The 17,091-nt window shown below is 40.8% G+C and overlaps 1 protein-coding gene and 1 long non-coding RNA gene across 3 annotated transcripts in view; one reads left to right on the top strand and one right to left on the bottom strand.

Annotated features, from left to right (window-relative positions):
* Positions 1-2,292: 2,292 nt before the first annotated feature.
* On the bottom strand, positions 2,293-4,941 carry LOC129717610 (uncharacterized). 2 transcript variants are annotated; one of them, XM_055667639.1, is made up of 3 exons: positions 4,773-4,941; positions 4,241-4,626; positions 2,293-3,777 (listed from the first exon to the last, which is right to left on the bottom strand). In XM_055667639.1, exon 3 carries the CDS (start codon positions 3,402-3,404, stop codon positions 2,460-2,462), a length of 945 nt encoding a protein of 314 aa, XP_055523614.1. In that variant the 5' UTR covers positions 3,405-3,777; positions 4,241-4,626; positions 4,773-4,941; the 3' UTR covers positions 2,293-2,459. The 2 variants fall into 2 exon arrangements, with proteins under 2 accessions (XP_055523614.1, XP_055523613.1); XM_055667638.1 differs by having other exon boundaries at positions 2,293-4,626.
* Positions 4,619-17,091, top strand: part of LOC129717617 (uncharacterized) — a 48,702-nt gene continuing 36,229 nt past the window's right edge. The window contains exon 1 of the long non-coding RNA XR_008726717.1: positions 4,619-5,039. This is a non-coding gene — a long non-coding RNA (uncharacterized LOC129717617). The remainder of the gene's footprint in view (positions 5,040-17,091) is intronic.

Genomic DNA, 17,091 nt, shown 5'->3' on the forward strand with positions numbered 1-17,091 from the left:
TAGGCAAATTATTAGTGGCATTCGCAATGTCTTGGTCGTTTACATTTTCAGCGGAGAATACGCTGTAAAATTGCGTGCGAAATAGGTCAGCGATACCTTCGACGGTGTCAACATTGTCGGTCCCGTTGGTCATACTAGAAGGCAGCCCAAATTCTTTGCGCTGTTTGTTCACATAGCTTCAGAATTTTTTGGGGTTCGTTTTCAGTCGATTCTGCAGATTAAACTGGTAGTTATTGTACAAAGCACTATTGAGGCGTTTATATGCAGTATTGGCGCGTAAGTATTCAGCTTTCGACAAATCGGTTCGACGTTTACTATATTTCTTTAGTGCCGCCCTTTTAAGTCTCTTCAAGCGTCTCAGCTCTGAGTTTGACCAACTTGGATGTGGCTGCTCACGGGTAAGTTTTTTAGGCACAAACCGATCAATTGCATGAATAAGAATGTTACTCATAGTCGATGCTACGGAGTTAGCATCGTCACCGCTAAGAGATGTAGTCCAGTCAACACCAGCCAGAAAGTTTTTCATTCCCTCAAAATGAGTGTTGTAAAAGTCGTAGTGAACGGTTTCGGCGATTGCTTCAAAATGATGCTCAGGAAGTAGTTCTAACGTCATTAGCAGAGGTGGATGATGTCTGCAATTCTTGACAAGCGGTGCCGGAGCTTGTAAAAGTGAACAGCTATGTCCCAGCTCCTCGCTGATGAAGCACAAGTCGAGCAAACGGTTGTTGGCGTTCATAGTGCCGTTCACTTGCCGGAGCCTAGCAGAAGAGTACGCATCGAGTAGGACTAACGATGCTGGCCTGATCGATGAACGAGAGTTATCTGGGAACCGGAAGTTGTTACTGCCGTGAAGCCATGATATTGTACTAAAGTTGAAGTCGCCCAAAATGACAATGTTGTCTGTACCTCCCATTTGTGAAACGACCCATTCCAGAGAAAGAGTGTGCTTTTCTATTAGGGTACAGTCGTTGACGCGATCGGGAGGCACGTATATTACGCAAACAAACAGAGTGCCAGTAAGCATTGAAATCGCCACCCACAGGTGCTCTACCGTTAAGTCCTCAGGAGGTTTCAATAGACGAGATTTGAAGCTGGAGCGAACAGCTAGGAGAACTCCACCACCACCGCTCTTGTTGCTGTTGTGAACTGAACGGTCCTGCCAGTAAACGGAATACGTTTCGTTGAAAAGTTGATGTGATAGAGTGTTGTTGTTCAGCCAGGTTTCGGTGAAAGCATAAATATCATAGCAAGCGTCGTTGCATGCTAGCTGGTAGTCAGCAATGGACATGTTGATGCCGCCGGTGTTCTGGTAGTAAAGCAGGATTTGTGATGCTGGATCGGCTGGAGCTAGTCTGGAAGTGGGAACGGCATCAGGCCGAGTATCGTCGTAAAAAGAGAAATACTTGCAGTGAGCGGCAGCTTGGTAAGCCCTGACCCCAGCGCTAGACTCAGAGCCGGGACAACTAAGATGGCAGGAACGTGTGAGCTGAAGATTGCTGGTACTGGCATTAGGCAACGCTGAGCTAGGTGGGTCCAGGGCTACCATGCTACTGTGTGACGTGCGTCCCGGGCTAGCAGAATGTGGAATCGCGAGCAACGGTTGTCCAACTTCGGTAATAAAATCTTGCAGGTGTTGATCCGCAGGTTGATCGTCACGCGGCAGTGAGTCGGCAGCAGGTACACTGGAAGCGCAGAGCGAATCAGCGGAGGAGAAGTTACAATCAGGATTATAATTGCCTGAAAGCGTATTTTGGGAACTCCGTTCCCCACGTCCACACGCAGGGCCGGGACGACTGATGTGCGCAGGCAGGAATAGCTCGACTGCAGTGGGGGGGTCGGGAGTTCCCATGATGCTAGTCTCATTGCGTCCCAGCGAGCGATGAAAATTCGGTTGATTGGCCAGACTGCTTAGGGGAGCTAATTGCTACGTAGAGTAGTCGATTCTTAGTTTCGACCTGTTCACTTGTTTCTTGTATAGAGGGCAGATAGAACTCCAGGATGCGTGGTTATCGTTGAGTTCACTCTCGGTAGCCGGATCACGCTTTTTGTTGAAAAGATGGCAATTAACACATTTCTGCGATACTGATTCGCATTTGTCGACAGTATGGTTTTCAGCGCATTTAGGGCAACATGCTGGTTTGCTGCATTTAGCAGAGATATGGCCGTACTCTGAGCAGTTGTAGCATCGCAACACAACAATTTCAACAATTCGACATCGGTCCCAGCCAATATTCACTCGACGTGTTTTCATTAAAAAGTTGAAGGAAACAGCGTCAACTTCCAAGATAGCTGCACGCGTCTGGTTGGTCGGGTTATTGTTTTTCAGCATGCGAATTAATTTCAATTCAAAACATTCAGGCAGCATGTTGTGTTTTCTAATTTTGTCTATTATTTCATTCTCTGGGGTTTCATCACTTAATCCGATAATTTTTAGTCTAGGTCTTAGTGGTGTAAGCTTATCAATATGATATTTGTCCGAATATAAAATGTTTGCGTCTTTCACTTGCTTTGAAGTTAGCAAGCTCAGTCGAACCGCATCTGACCGCTATTTCTCCATTTTCGCGATGTTGCATTCCGTTGGTACCGTAAATCAGGGGGTCGAGTTTTTCACTAATGTCTTTTCTGGTTGCCGAAACTGGTTGGGCGGTTTTTGGCTTGAACACTACCGTTTGCTCGAGTCTTACAACGGTGGAATTTTTTGTCACAGTGGCATTTCCGTGTGCAGTGGGAGCAATAGGCGAATTTAACGGAATAGAACTCAATGGTGTAATACATACGTCGTCGGTCAAAGCGTTGATGTTTTTAGTGGTTTTATGGTTGCCCATTCTGCGTCTTTTACCAGATCTGAGAACACTGCAATCATCAATATCGACCGCAGAAATTCCATTGGCTTTACGCTTAGTGACATTGAATGAGACAGTGCTAGAATGCACTGCATCAGCGTATGTGGGTTTGACTATGCTATCGCTAGATATACCGATCTCCACATTAGTGCTTGAGTTCGTAGCTGTAAAAATAGACTTCAAAACTGCAGCCTCGGCAGCGATAGTTTCTTTAATAGAGGATTGAACTTGTGACAAAACTGAACCAATAAGTCTGTCACTCAATCCCGCGGTGAGATTCTGTATAGTTGAATCGCATTTCACTACAAGATCGCTCAGCTCGTTAACTTTCAACATCAGCGCTCTGCATGTATTGTTTATATCGTTGAGGCATATTTGTTTTTCCCTGCAGTCGAAACACATATACTTCAACGCAACGTTATCACGTATTGCGTTCACAGCAGCAGTGGTAAGGTCAGAACATCTTACGTGCAGAATTTGCTCGCACCCGCCAAAGCAGTCGATCCGATCAGAATCAGCAACAATGCGTTGCACGCACACACTACACGTTACTGAAGTCATCTTCAGTTTTGCCCGCTATGGGCCTTAGCACTATAAGCGACGCTGCTAGCTTGCTTTGTACACGGATTCAAGTTGCTCGAGAAAGAAATTATTTTCAGAATTACGGTTTATTTTCACCTCGAAGCGGTAACGAACTATATCAATCGACAGTTCTCCATACAGACTATCATCAGATTAACGCGAATGGTATTTGTTGTCACTTTATCGTAGTTAAAAAATGGTTTAACACGGACCGGCACAAACAAACAGCTGCATTCGACCACAGACTAAACATTAATTAAAAAAACTTGAAACAGTTAACAAACTTTCGATGAATGTAAAACCGGGGAACAGAAGTGCATCTTGTTAATCGTCAGCGTCAGCGAATAAAATTCTGCAAAATAGAAGAAAAATCGGGTTTACTGTCAACACTTTCGACCCTGGAAGACTGAGTGATAAATTATCCCAGCGATCGCAATCGACTCTAGCTACCGATAATTATCGTCTGGCGATTGTTCTCTTTCGTATTCACATTCTGCTTCAATCAGCAGAGAGTGATTCATCGGTTTGTACAGCTATCATGAATTCAATTCTTGAGAGAGAATGAACTAACGAAGGAAACGTCTGAGTCTGCTCTCTCGCGAAATGAAATTGTATGATGATTGTTTAAACCGTCTGACAGACGAAGTTGATTCAAACACTGAAAAAAATCGAATGTGTATCGCTGATTTTATCACCAATCACCATCATTGTTTATAACACTGATTTTAACTGGTAGTTCACAAACCTTTTTATGGTCAACAAATAATGATAAAGTATATAAAATTAAACCTAAATATAAAACTTAATACACTCACGGTTTTTGTGGTGAACTTTATTATTCCCCAGGATTTCCATCGTCATAATCAGTTATACTAGTCGAAAAAAAATGTTAGTCAACATTGCGCTTTCAGAAGAGATCTGGCACCTCTGACATGTGAAACCTAGTTGCCAAATTGGCGGTTTTTTCATCGCTTATCTCTCTCTCTCACTCTCTCTCTGAGTATCTCTACACGGTAAGAGTCGAAAACCCAATTGGCGTTGACGGTGTTGCTGATATTTGTTTGGTTTCTGCGTGCGAAAAAGAAAGAAGGAAATATTTTTGCTTTTGTCATCACGCACATTTTGACAATTACATACGAGAGTTCACGTAGGTGCGAACAGCCTTCGAAATCTCTTTCAACGCGAATAAACCGAATGGGTACTTTTTCAACCATTTCGCCAAAAAGTGGGCCAACCCATTTAGTGGGTAAATAATGTAAATAAACAAGGTGACAATGTTAGGAGTGAACGAAAAGTTTTTTAGTTAAGCGTGATAAAAAATATGTGTTTTTCCGAAGTTTGACCTACACATTTTAAATCCAACATAAAACCTGTACACTGGTTCAAATAAATTTACCAATGCATCACCGGTGTAATCTTTCAAAGCTGTGTAGTGTGTACCTTGTGAAGAATTTCAGAAAATGCATATTCGCTTATGCATGGTGAAAAACAGAACTGTATATAGAGATTAGTGATGGGAAACTTATCGATACTTATCGATAATATCGATAAATGCTGGACACCGATATTATCGTTGATTTTTTGACGTTAACGATAATTACCGATATTATAAGGGTGAGCACAAGTCGCCAGGCTGGTTACTGGAGGAGACCCAAAAGAAGAAGACCTCACCTACCCTACCTACCCTGATTCGGTATTTACAAAGCTGGCTATTCGTCACGAATTACCGAGCGTTCTGTAAATTTACAAAGCTGACGATTCGTCACAAATTACCGAGCATTCTGTAAACGTAAAGATTTTTCATGGTTACGAGAGAAATATGAACCATTGTGAAAGTTGCTATTGCAACTGTTGAATAATTTTAGAAAGGAATTTCGGATTGTTTAGATCGATTATACTGGTGTTCCCAGCACATTCGAGTAAAAACTTGATACGTTCAATGTTATGATGAATACAGGTTTTTTGTTGCAGGCTTCAAGTAAACTGCTCTCCTGTGGTGGAAAAATTTCCATATGCTGACTGAATAGATCGTGTACCTCCACGTCATTTTCTTGTAGATTTGAAAGTAAGATATCCATTTTTTTTAAATCACACGCAAAACACTTAAAAACTCAGCTTCGGAACTCTGAATATTTGAAAATGGCGGACATTTGATGTTTCGTTTTGACAGATGCAGAAAAACTGCCGAACAGTATAGTAAAAAACAACAAGAGTTCAGTTAAACAATTGAAGATTTTTCAGCAACACCTAGGAAGATGCTGACAGATCGTCAAATATTTACTGAACTTTATGAAAGTGCAGAACATACTGTAGTTTACAGAAAAGGTCAGTAATGTTTTTTGCTGAGCTCGTCAAGTGCCTTTTGCATAACGGTAATTCGGTAAAAACTTCAACCGACATCAGTTATTTTGGAGAAAATTACAAAATGATCAGTATTTTTTCAAATTTACTGAACATGACCGTAATAAAAATTACTGAACAATTAAAACGAGAATAAGTGTGCACTGAGTTTCTGAAAAATAATGGTAACTGAAAAGGTATTTATAATTTTTAGTTTCCTAAGAACAGATGAATTCGACAGCTTAGTACTGGAGAACTTTAAAAAAATATCCAAACTTTTTGCAACATCTCATAAAAAGCAATGATACGAAATTGTAACAAAATGCATTTTCTTTGGCTTGCCAACTCTCATAATATGATAGACATTCATAGCGGCAGTCTATTGGTAATTCTCTGGTAATTGTTTAGTTTAGCTTGGAACTGTTTAAGCTTAAAGTATCTGTTACCCAACAAACAATTTTTAGTTCCAAAAAAAATCCAAATCAGCGAAATTGTTGCGCCAAAAAAGTATCCGGATTTATACAGGGGGTAGACAAAATAATTGAGATAAATTAAATTCTCTCGAATTTTAAGTGGCCAGAACTTTACGAAAAATGAATCAATTTTGATAGCCGGTTTCGTTTCACTGGAAAACAGTATTATATTAGTATTACTTGGGTACTTGGTGTGACAAACCTGCACCTAAAATGTTTCGGATTTCAAGAGTGTGTGTTTTTTTATATTTTTTTAAGGAAAGTTCAGATAATTTTTACTAAGATATATTGATTCATAAGAAAAAGGTTAGAATACAGTTAGGTTTTCTTGCGCGGGGGATGCCTCGTGAAAAAACCATGTTAATTCAGAAATCCGCTTGAAAAACCGCTTTAATTCAAAAATTCGCGTAGAAAACCACGTTAATTTGAAAATCTGCATAAATAACCTTTTAGAGAAAATCCGCGTGAAAATAATCTGACCTTTTCAAATGTTAATCCAGATAAATTTCCAAACGCAAGTTTGCAAAGTAGTTTGGTTTAATAAGACCTACACACCCACAATGCTCGATTGAATTCTGCTAGAGTGCTGCAAGCTCAAAAAAAAAATTAGTACCCAACAGGGAAAAAACCGCCAAAGTCAACACCCATACTTAATAAATTCATACCTCGTTGATTCCTTGGCGAATTTTCAATCTTTGGCTACCAATGAACCCGAAATAAATTCTGATTTATTGACAACATATAAACCTAAGTGAAACAGAATGTCAGAAAAAGTTCTACGCGTTGCAAAAATGTACACTTTGGCACACACTCCGGAAATCCGAAACATTTCCAGTGACCCTTGGTCACGTCCAGTTCTCAAGTAATTTAAGGAAACTAGGACAGTTTTCCAGTAAAATGAAACCTGTTTTGTCAGAACTGATTCATTTTTCGTGAAGTTTTGGCCATTTAAAAATGTACAGAATTTTGCCTGCTTCAATTATTTCCCTTATTATACAACCTTCAAAATGAACTTCGGATTGAAACTACTCCGTAGAAATCACTCTCGGCGTAAAACCCGAAGACTTTCCAAAACAAACTGTTTAACTCGTTCGATTGTTTGAATTTTCATTCGCAGTGTCGTAAGATTTGTCATTCAAGGCCTAAACACTATGGATACGTTGCGGCTGCGTTTGCGGCAATTTGACAGTTAGGCCATACATTTACTGTCACATTGACGTCAACGCAACGCAATCGCATCCATTTGTCAAATAACGTTTGCGGTAAAAAAATGGACAATAATTGCCGATTTTTCATGGGTTTACCTTTAATCGCACTGACGAAACTACTCATGCATCATCAATCATTGTAACCCATGAGTTAGCAAAAAAAAAATTGACAGCTCTATCAGTCAAACTCTAACTGTGAGGGCGAAAAAAGTGAAGCTACTCCGTTCAGAAGTGTGCGCGTTCAAAGAACGGTACCCCGCAGCGTCAAAAACGGACATCGTGCGGCACTTTGTGGACGCCGGGTAAGCCGGTTCTGGCATCTACAACATCTTGACTCTATTGGACAACGATCAGAGCATCGAAAGAAAGCCCGGTTCCGAACGGCCAACGACCCTGAGCGACAAGAAGCTTCAAAGGATGCTGAAGAGGAAGTCCGAGGAAAAAGTGGCTAAATCGCTGCGTGCACTTGGCCGAGAGGTTCGTGCATGCTCTAAAACAGTGAAAAAGTATCAGGAGAACATGGACATACATGCAGAAAGCGGCAGTCCCGTCCACTGGTCTCGGAGCTGCAGGCAATGACGCAGCGACAGCGGTTGAATAAGATGGTCAAGTCGATTTTCCCGGCGAATCGCGACGTGGCAGTGGTATTGGACGACTAGACCTATCTTACCCTGGATGGCAATGACTAGCAGGGCTCTTTGTATTCTACCTCCCCACGAAGGAAGTGAGCACCGAGGTAAAGTTTATTTCACAGACCAAGTTCCCCAAGAAGGTGCGGCTGTGGCTGACAGTCAGCAAGAAAGGGATGTCAAAGTTGCACTTCTTTCGCTCCGGGCTGGCCGTGAACGGGGAAATTTATAGTACGAAGTGCCTGGCAGGAGTTGCGTCGTTCATCAAGAAATACCATAAGCGCGAAGACACGGTGTTCTGGCCAGATTTGACGTCGGCCAACTACTCGAAGCGATCGTTGGAGGAGATGGCGTGGCTGAATATCGATGTGGTACCGAAGTCGGCGAATCCGCCCAATGTCCCTCACCTGCTTCCCATCGAGAATTTCTGGGCAAACTTGAAGCGCAAGATTAGTTTTGAATAGTTTATTTGACACGGCACGATACAATTTATGTTTAACTGAGCCAAGTACATTTTTTTTTAAATTCTAAATTAGCAGGGAAAAGAGGGAGGCCTTTTCTTTATTCTCGCGGCCGACTACGAGCTAGTGGGGATTTAAGGTGAGAGGAGGGGAGTTACAATTTTGATTTTAACTATATTGAGTTATACGATTTATTTATTTGTACATGGCTAAGCAGTGATGTTCTATTTGAGCAGTTTGGACTGAGGTGTCTGCGTGAACATAAAGATGCCGAGTCTTCGTTTGAGTGTCTCCAGCTTAGTGTATCATCTTCTTTCAGCGGGTAGCGGGAATGGTAATCTAACAAATAGATAGAAGAGTTACCTCCACGTCATTTTCTTGTAGATTTGAAAGTAAGATATCCATTTTTTTTAAATCACACGCAAAACACTTAAAAACTCAGCTTCGGAACTCTGAATATTTGAAAATGGCGGACATTTGATGTTTCGTTTTGACAGATGCAGAAAAACTGCCGAACAGTATAGTAAAAAACAACAAGAGTTCAGTTAAACAATTGAAGATTTTTCAGCAACACCTAGGAAGATGCTGACAGATCGTCAAATATTTACTGAACTTTATGAAAGTGCAGAACATACTGTAGTTTACAGAAAAGGTCAGTAATGTTTTTTGCTGAGCTCGTCAAGTGCCTTTTGCATAACGGTAATTCGGTAAAAACTTCAACCGACATCAGTTATTTTGGAGAAAATTACAAAATGATCAGTATTTTTTCAAATTTACTGAACATGACCGTAATAAAAATTACTGAACAATTAAAACGAGAATAAGTGTGCACTGAGTTTCTGAAAAATAATGGTAACTGAAAAGGTATTTATAATTTTTAGTTTCCTAAGAACAGATGAATTCGACAGCTTAGTACTGGAGAACTTTAAAAAAATATCCAAACTTTTTGCAACATCTCATAAAAAGCAATGATACGAAATTGTAACAAAATGCATTTTCTTTGGCTTGCCAACTCTCATAATATGATAGACATTCATAGCGGCAGTCTATTGGTAATTCTCTGGTAATTGTTTAGTTTAGCTTGGAACTGTTTAAGCTTAAAGTATCTGTTACCCAACAAACAATTTTTAGTTCCAAAAAAAATCCAAATCAGCGAAATTGTTGCGCCAAAAAAGTATCCGGATTTATACAGGGGGTAGACAAAATAATTGAGATAAATTAAATTCTCTCGAATTTTAAGTGGCCAGAACTTTACGAAAAATGAATCAATTTTGATAGCCGGTTTCGTTTCACTGGAAAACAGTATTATATTAGTATTACTTGGGTACTTGGTGTGACAAACCTGCACCTAAAATGTTTCGGATTTCAAGAGTGTGTGTTTTTTTATATTTTTTTAAGGAAAGTTCAGATAATTTTTACTAAGATATATTGATTCATAAGAAAAAGGTTAGAATACAGTTAGGTTTTCTTGCGCGGGGGATGCCTCGTGAAAAAACCATGTTAATTCAGAAATCCGCTTGAAAAACCGCTTTAATTCAAAAATTCGCGTAGAAAACCACGTTAATTTGAAAATCTGCATAAATAACCTTTTAGAGAAAATCCGCGTGAAAATAATCTGACCTTTTCAAATGTTAATCCAGATAAATTTCCAAACGCAAGTTTGCAAAGTAGTTTGGTTTAATAAGACCTACACACCCACAATGCTCGATTGAATTCTGCTAGAGTGCTGCAAGCTCAAAAAAAAAATTAGTACCCAACAGGGAAAAAACCGCCAAAGTCAACACCCATACTTAATAAATTCATACCTCGTTGATTCCTTGGCGAATTTTCAATCTTTGGCTACCAATGAACCCGAAATAAATTCTGATTTATTGACAACATATAAACCTAAGTGAAACAGAATGTCAGAAAAAGTTCTACGCGTTGCAAAAATGTACACTTTGGCACACACTCCGGAAATCCGAAACATTTCCAGTGACCCTTGGTCACGTCCAGTTCTCAAGTAATTTAAGGAAACTAGGACAGTTTTCCAGTAAAATGAAACCTGTTTTGTCAGAACTGATTCATTTTTCGTGAAGTTTTGGCCATTTAAAAATGTACAGAATTTTGCCTGCTTCAATTATTTCCCTTATTATACAACCTTCAAAATGAACTTCGGATTGAAACTACTCCGTAGAAATCACTCTCGGCGTAAAACCCGAAGACTTTCCAAAACAAACTGTTTAACTCGTTCGATTGTTTGAATTTTCATTCGCAGTGTCGTAAGATTTGTCATTCAAGGCCTAAACACTATGGATACGTTGCGGCTGCGTTTGCGGCAATTTGACAGTTAGGCCATACATTTACTGTCACATTGACGTCAACGCAACGCAATCGCATCCATTTGTCAAATAACGTTTGCGGTAAAAAAATGGACAATAATTGCCGATTTTTCATGGGTTTACCTTTAATCGCACTGACGAAACTACTCATGCATCATCAATCATTGTAACCCATGAGTTAGCAAAAAAAAAATTGACAGCTCTATCAGTCAAACTCTAACTGTGAGGGCGAAAAAAGTGAAGCTACTCCGTTCAGAAGTGTGCGCGTTCAAAGAACGGTACCCCGCAGCGTCAAAAACGGACATCGTGCGGCACTTTGTGGACGCCGGGTAAGCCGGTTCTGGCATCTACAACATCTTGACTCTATTGGACAACGATCAGAGCATCGAAAGAAAGCCCGGTTCCGAACGGCCAACGACCCTGAGCGACAAGAAGCTTCAAAGGATGCTGAAGAGGAAGTCCGAGGAAAAAGTGGCTAAATCGCTGCGTGCACTTGGCCGAGAGGTTCGTGCATGCTCTAAAACAGTGAAAAAGTATCAGGAGAACATGGACATACATGCAGAAAGCGGCAGTCCCGTCCACTGGTCTCGGAGCTGCAGGCAATGACGCAGCGACAGCGGTTGAATAAGATGGTCAAGTCGATTTTCCCGGCGAATCGCGACGTGGCAGTGGTATTGGACGACTAGACCTATCTTACCCTGGATGGCAATGACTAGCAGGGCTCTTTGTATTCTACCTCCCCACGAAGGAAGTGAGCACCGAGGTAAAGTTTATTTCACAGACCAAGTTCCCCAAGAAGGTGCGGCTGTGGCTGACAGTCAGCAAGAAAGGGATGTCAAAGTTGCACTTCTTTCGCTCCGGGCTGGCCGTGAACGGGGAAATTTATAGTACGAAGTGCCTGGCAGGAGTTGCGTCGTTCATCAAGAAATACCATAAGCGCGAAGACACGGTGTTCTGGCCAGATTTGACGTCGGCCAACTACTCGAAGCGATCGTTGGAGGAGATGGCGTGGCTGAATATCGATGTGGTACCGAAGTCGGCGAATCCGCCCAATGTCCCTCACCTGCTTCCCATCGAGAATTTCTGGGCAAACTTGAAGCGCAAGATTAGTTTTGAATAGTTTATTTGACACGGCACGATACAATTTATGTTTAACTGAGCCAAGTACATTTTTTTTTAAATTCTAAATTAGCAGGGAAAAGAGGGAGGCCTTTTCTTTATTCTCGCGGCCGACTACGAGCTAGTGGGGATTTAAGGTGAGAGGAGGGGAGTTACAATTTTGATTTTAACTATATTGAGTTATACGATTTATTTATTTGTACATGGCTAAGCAGTGATGTTCTATTTGAGCAGTTTGGACTGAGGTGTCTGCGTGAACATAAAGATGCCGAGTCTTCGTTTGAGTGTCTCCAGCTTAGTGTATCATCTTCTTTCAGCGGGTAGCGGGAATGGTAATCTAACAAATAGATAGAAGAGTTACCTCCACGTCATTTTCTTGTAGATTTGAAAGTAAGATATCCATTTTTTTTAAATCACACGCAAAACACTTAAAAACTCAGCTTCGGAACTCTGAATATTTGAAAATGGCGGACATTTGATGTTTCGTTTTGACAGATGCAGAAAAACTGCCGAACAGTATAGTAAAAAACAACAAGAGTTCAGTTAAACAATTGAAGATTTTTCAGCAACACCTAGGAAGATGCTGACAGATCGTCAAATATTTACTGAACTTTATGAAAGTGCAGAACATACTGTAGTTTACAGAAAAGGTCAGTAATGTTTTTTGCTGAGCTCGTCAAGTGCCTTTTGCATAACGGTAATTCGGTAAAAACTTCAACCGACATCAGTTATTTTGGAGAAAATTACAAAATGATCAGTATTTTTTCAAATTTACTGAACATGACCGTAATAAAAATTACTGAACAATTAAAACGAGAATAAGTGTGCACTGAGTTTCTGAAAAATAATGGTAACTGAAAAGGTATTTATAATTTTTAGTTTCCTAAGAACAGATGAATTCGACAGCTTAGTACTGGAGAACTTTAAAAAAATATCCAAACTTTTTGCAACATCTCATAAAAAGCAATGATACGAAATTGTAACAAAATGCATTTTCTTTGGCTTGCCAACTCTCATAATATGATAGACATTCATAGCGGCAGTCTATTGGTAATTCTCTGGTAATTGTTTAGTTTAGCTTGGAACTGTTTAAGCTTAAAGTATCTGTTACCCAACAAACAATTTTTAGTTCCAAAAAAAATCCAAATCAGCGAAATTGTTGCGCCAAAAAAGTATCCGGATTTATACAGGGGGTAGACAAAATAATTGAGATAAATTAAATTCTCTCGAATTTTAAGTGGCCAGAACTTTACGAAAAATGAATCAATTTTGATAGCCGGTTTCGTTTCACTGGAAAACAGTATTATATTAGTATTACTTGGGTACTTGGTGTGACAAACCTGCACCTAAAATGTTTCGGATTTCAAGAGTGTGTGTTTTTTTATATTTTTTTAAGGAAAGTTCAGATAATTTTTACTAAGATATATTGATTCATAAGAAAAAGGTTAAAATACAGTTAGGTTTTCTTGCGCGGGGGATGCCTCGTGAAAAAACCATGTTAATTCAGAAATCCGCTTGAAAAACCGCTTTAATTCAAAAATTCGCGTAGAAAACCACGTTAATTTGAAAATCTGCATAAATAACCTTTTAGAGAAAATCCGCGTGAAAATAATCTGACCTTTTCAAATGTTAATCCAGATAAATTTCCAAACGCAAGTTTGCAAAGTAGTTTGGTTTAATAAGACCTACACACCCACAATGCTCGATTGAATTCTGCTAGAGTGCTGCAAGCTCAAAAAAAAAATTAGTACCCAACAGGGAAAAAACCGCCAAAGTCAACACCCATACTTAATAAATTCATACCTCGTTGATTCCTTGGCGAATTTTCAATCTTTGGCTACCAATGAACCCGAAATAAATTCTGATTTATTGACAACATATAAACCTAAGTGAAACAGAATGTCAGAAAAAGTTCTACGCGTTGCAAAAATGTACACTTTGGCACACACTCCGGAAATCCGAAACATTTCCAGTGACCCTTGGTCACGTCCAGTTCTCAAGTAATTTAAGGAAACTAGGACAGTTTTCCAGTAAAATGAAACCTGTTTTGTCAGAACTGATTCATTTTTCGTGAAGTTTTGGCCATTTAAAAATGTACAGAATTTTGCCTGCTTCAATTATTTCCCTTATTATACAACCTTCAAAATGAACTTCGGATTGAAACTACTCCGTAGAAATCACTCTCGGCGTAAAACCCGAAGACTTTCCAAAACAAACTGTTTAACTCGTTCGATTGTTTGAATTTTCATTCGCAGTGTCGTAAGATTTGTCATTCAAGGCCTAAACACTATGGATACGTTGCGGCTGCGTTTGCGGCAATTTGACAGTTAGGCCATACATTTACTGTCACATTGACGTCAACGCAACGCAATCGCATCCATTTGTCAAATAACGTTTGCGGTAAAAAAATGGACAATAATTGCCGATTTTTCATGGGTTTACCTTTAATCGCACTGACGAAACTACTCATGCATCATCAATCATTGTAACCCATGAGTTAGCAAAAAAAAATTGACAGCTCTATCAGTCAAACTCTAACTGTGAGGGCGAAAAAAGTGAAGCTACTCCGTTCAGAAGTGTGCGCGTTCAAAGAACGGTACCCCGCAGCGTCAAAAACGGACATCGTGCGGCACTTTGTGGACGCCGGGTAAGCCGGTTCTGGCATCTACAACATCTTGACTCTATTGGACAACGATCAGAGCATCGAAAGAAAGCCCGGTTCCGAACGGCCAACGACCCTGAGCGACAAGAAGCTTCAAAGGATGCTGAAGAGGAAGTCCGAGGAAAAAGTGGCTAAATCGCTGCGTGCACTTGGCCGAGAGGTTCGTGCATGCTCTAAAACAGTGAAAAAGTATCAGGAGAACATGGACATACATGCAGAAAGCGGCAGTCCCGTCCACTGGTCTCGGAGCTGCAGGCAATGACGCAGCGACAGCGGTTGAATAAGATGGTCAAGTCGATTTTCCCGGCGAATCGCGACGTGGCAGTGGTATTGGACGACTAGACCTATCTTACCCTGGATGGCAATGACTAGCAGGGCTCTTTGTATTCTACCTCCCCACGAAGGAAGTGAGCACCGAGGTAAAGTTTATTTCACAGACCAAGTTCCCCAAGAAGGTGCGGCTGTGGCTGACAGTCAGCAAGAAAGGGATGTCAAAGTTGCACTTCTTTCGCTCCGGGCTGGCCGTGAACGGGGAAATTTATAGTACGAAGTGCCTGGCAGGAGTTGCGTCGTTCATCAAGAAATACCATAAGCGCGAAGACACGGTGTTCTGGCCAGATTTGACGTCGGCCAACTACTCGAAGCGATCGTTGGAGGAGATGGCGTGGCTGAATATCGATGTGGTACCGAAGTCGGCGAATCCGCCCAATGTCCCTCACCTGCTTCCCATCGAGAATTTCTGGGCAAACTTGAAGCGCAAGATTAGTTTTAAATAGTTTATTTGACACGGCACGATACAATTTATGTTTAACTGAGCCAAGTACATTTTTTTTTAAATTCTAAATTAGCAGGGAAAAGAGGGAGGCCTTTTCTTTATTCTCGCGGCCGACTACGAGCTAGTGGGGATTTAAGGTGAGAGGAGGGGAGTTACAATTTTGATTTTAACTATATTGAGTTATACGATTTATTTATTTGTACATGGCTAAGCAGTGATGTTCTATTTGAGCAGTTTGGACTGAGGTGTCTGCGTGAACATAAAGATGCCGAGTCTTCGTTTGAGTGTCTCCAGCTTAGTGTATCATCTTCTTTCAGCGGGTAGCGGGAATGGTAATCTAACAAATAGATAGAAGAGTTTCATATTTTAATACCAGCGTGTTTTATGAACACGTATAGCTGTGTCATGTACTGGAGATCACCGCTTCCCAGAATGTCTCTAACGGTTACGTTCGGTTGTTTTCCTCGGGCCCGAAGGGAATCTATAAGCTCGGACCTAACACCACAGTATTCGGTACACGACCAAACAACATGCTCGATGTCATGGTAGCCATCGCCACAAACGCAGTGATTACTGTCTACAAGCCCTATACGAAAGAGATGCGTGTTAAACGTATAGTGATTGGACATAAGTCTGGACATCACGCGAATGAAGTCCCGACCTACATCCAACCCCTTGAACCATGCTTTCGTCGATACCTTAGGAAAAATGGAATGTAGCCACCGTCCCAGTTCATCTGAGTTCCATGATAATTGCCAACTGTTGAGTGTTCTCTGACGCAAAATGCTATAAAATTCATCATAAGCAATTGGTCTTTCATAAATATCGCCGTCAATAGCACCCACCTTAGCTAAAGAGTCAGCCTTTTCGTTACCCGGAATCGAGCAATGAGAAGGGACCCACGCTAAGGTAACCCGGTAATTTTTATCTGTTAAAGCACTTAAAAACCGCCGTATTTTCCCCAGGAAATACGGGGTGTGCTTCACAGGCTTCATTGATCGCAGAGCCTCAATGGCACTGAGACTATCTGTGAAGATGAAGTAGTGGTCTATGGGTAGGGTTTCGATGATTCCAAGAGAGTACTGAATAGCAGCAAGTTCTGCGACGTACACGGAAGCAGGAGCATCGAGTTTGTAGGAGGCGGTAAAATTTTCGTGGAAAACACCGAAGCCAGTGGACTCATCTAGATTAGATCCGTCAGTGTAAAACCTTTTATCATAACTAACATGTTTAAACTTATTGGAAAAAATCTTAGGGATCTCTTGGGGTCGCAATTGATCCGGGATACCAGAAATGTCTTGTTTCATGGTGGTGTCGAAGAATATAGCATTATTAGAAGTATCTAAAAAAGCGACATTGGAGGAATCGTATGAAGAAGGATTAATATCTTGAGCCATATAGTCAAAATATAAAGTCATAAATCTGGATTGAGCTTGAAGGTCGACCAACCTCTCGAAATTTTCAATTACTAATGGGTTCATAACTGTGCATCGAATAAGCAACCGGTAAGAGAGATTCCAAAAACGATGTTTCAACGGAAGAATACCCGCTAACACTTCAAGACTCATCGTATGGGTCGACTGCATGCAACCCAAGGCAATACGCAAACAACGATATTGTATTCTCTCTAATTTTATAATGTGCGTGTTCGCGGCGGAGCGAAAGCAGAAACAGCCGT

This window comes from Wyeomyia smithii, chromosome 1, assembly GCF_029784165.1.
Source record: "Wyeomyia smithii strain HCP4-BCI-WySm-NY-G18 chromosome 1, ASM2978416v1, whole genome shotgun sequence".
Classification (NCBI taxonomy): Eukaryota; Metazoa; Arthropoda; class Insecta; order Diptera; family Culicidae; genus Wyeomyia; species Wyeomyia smithii.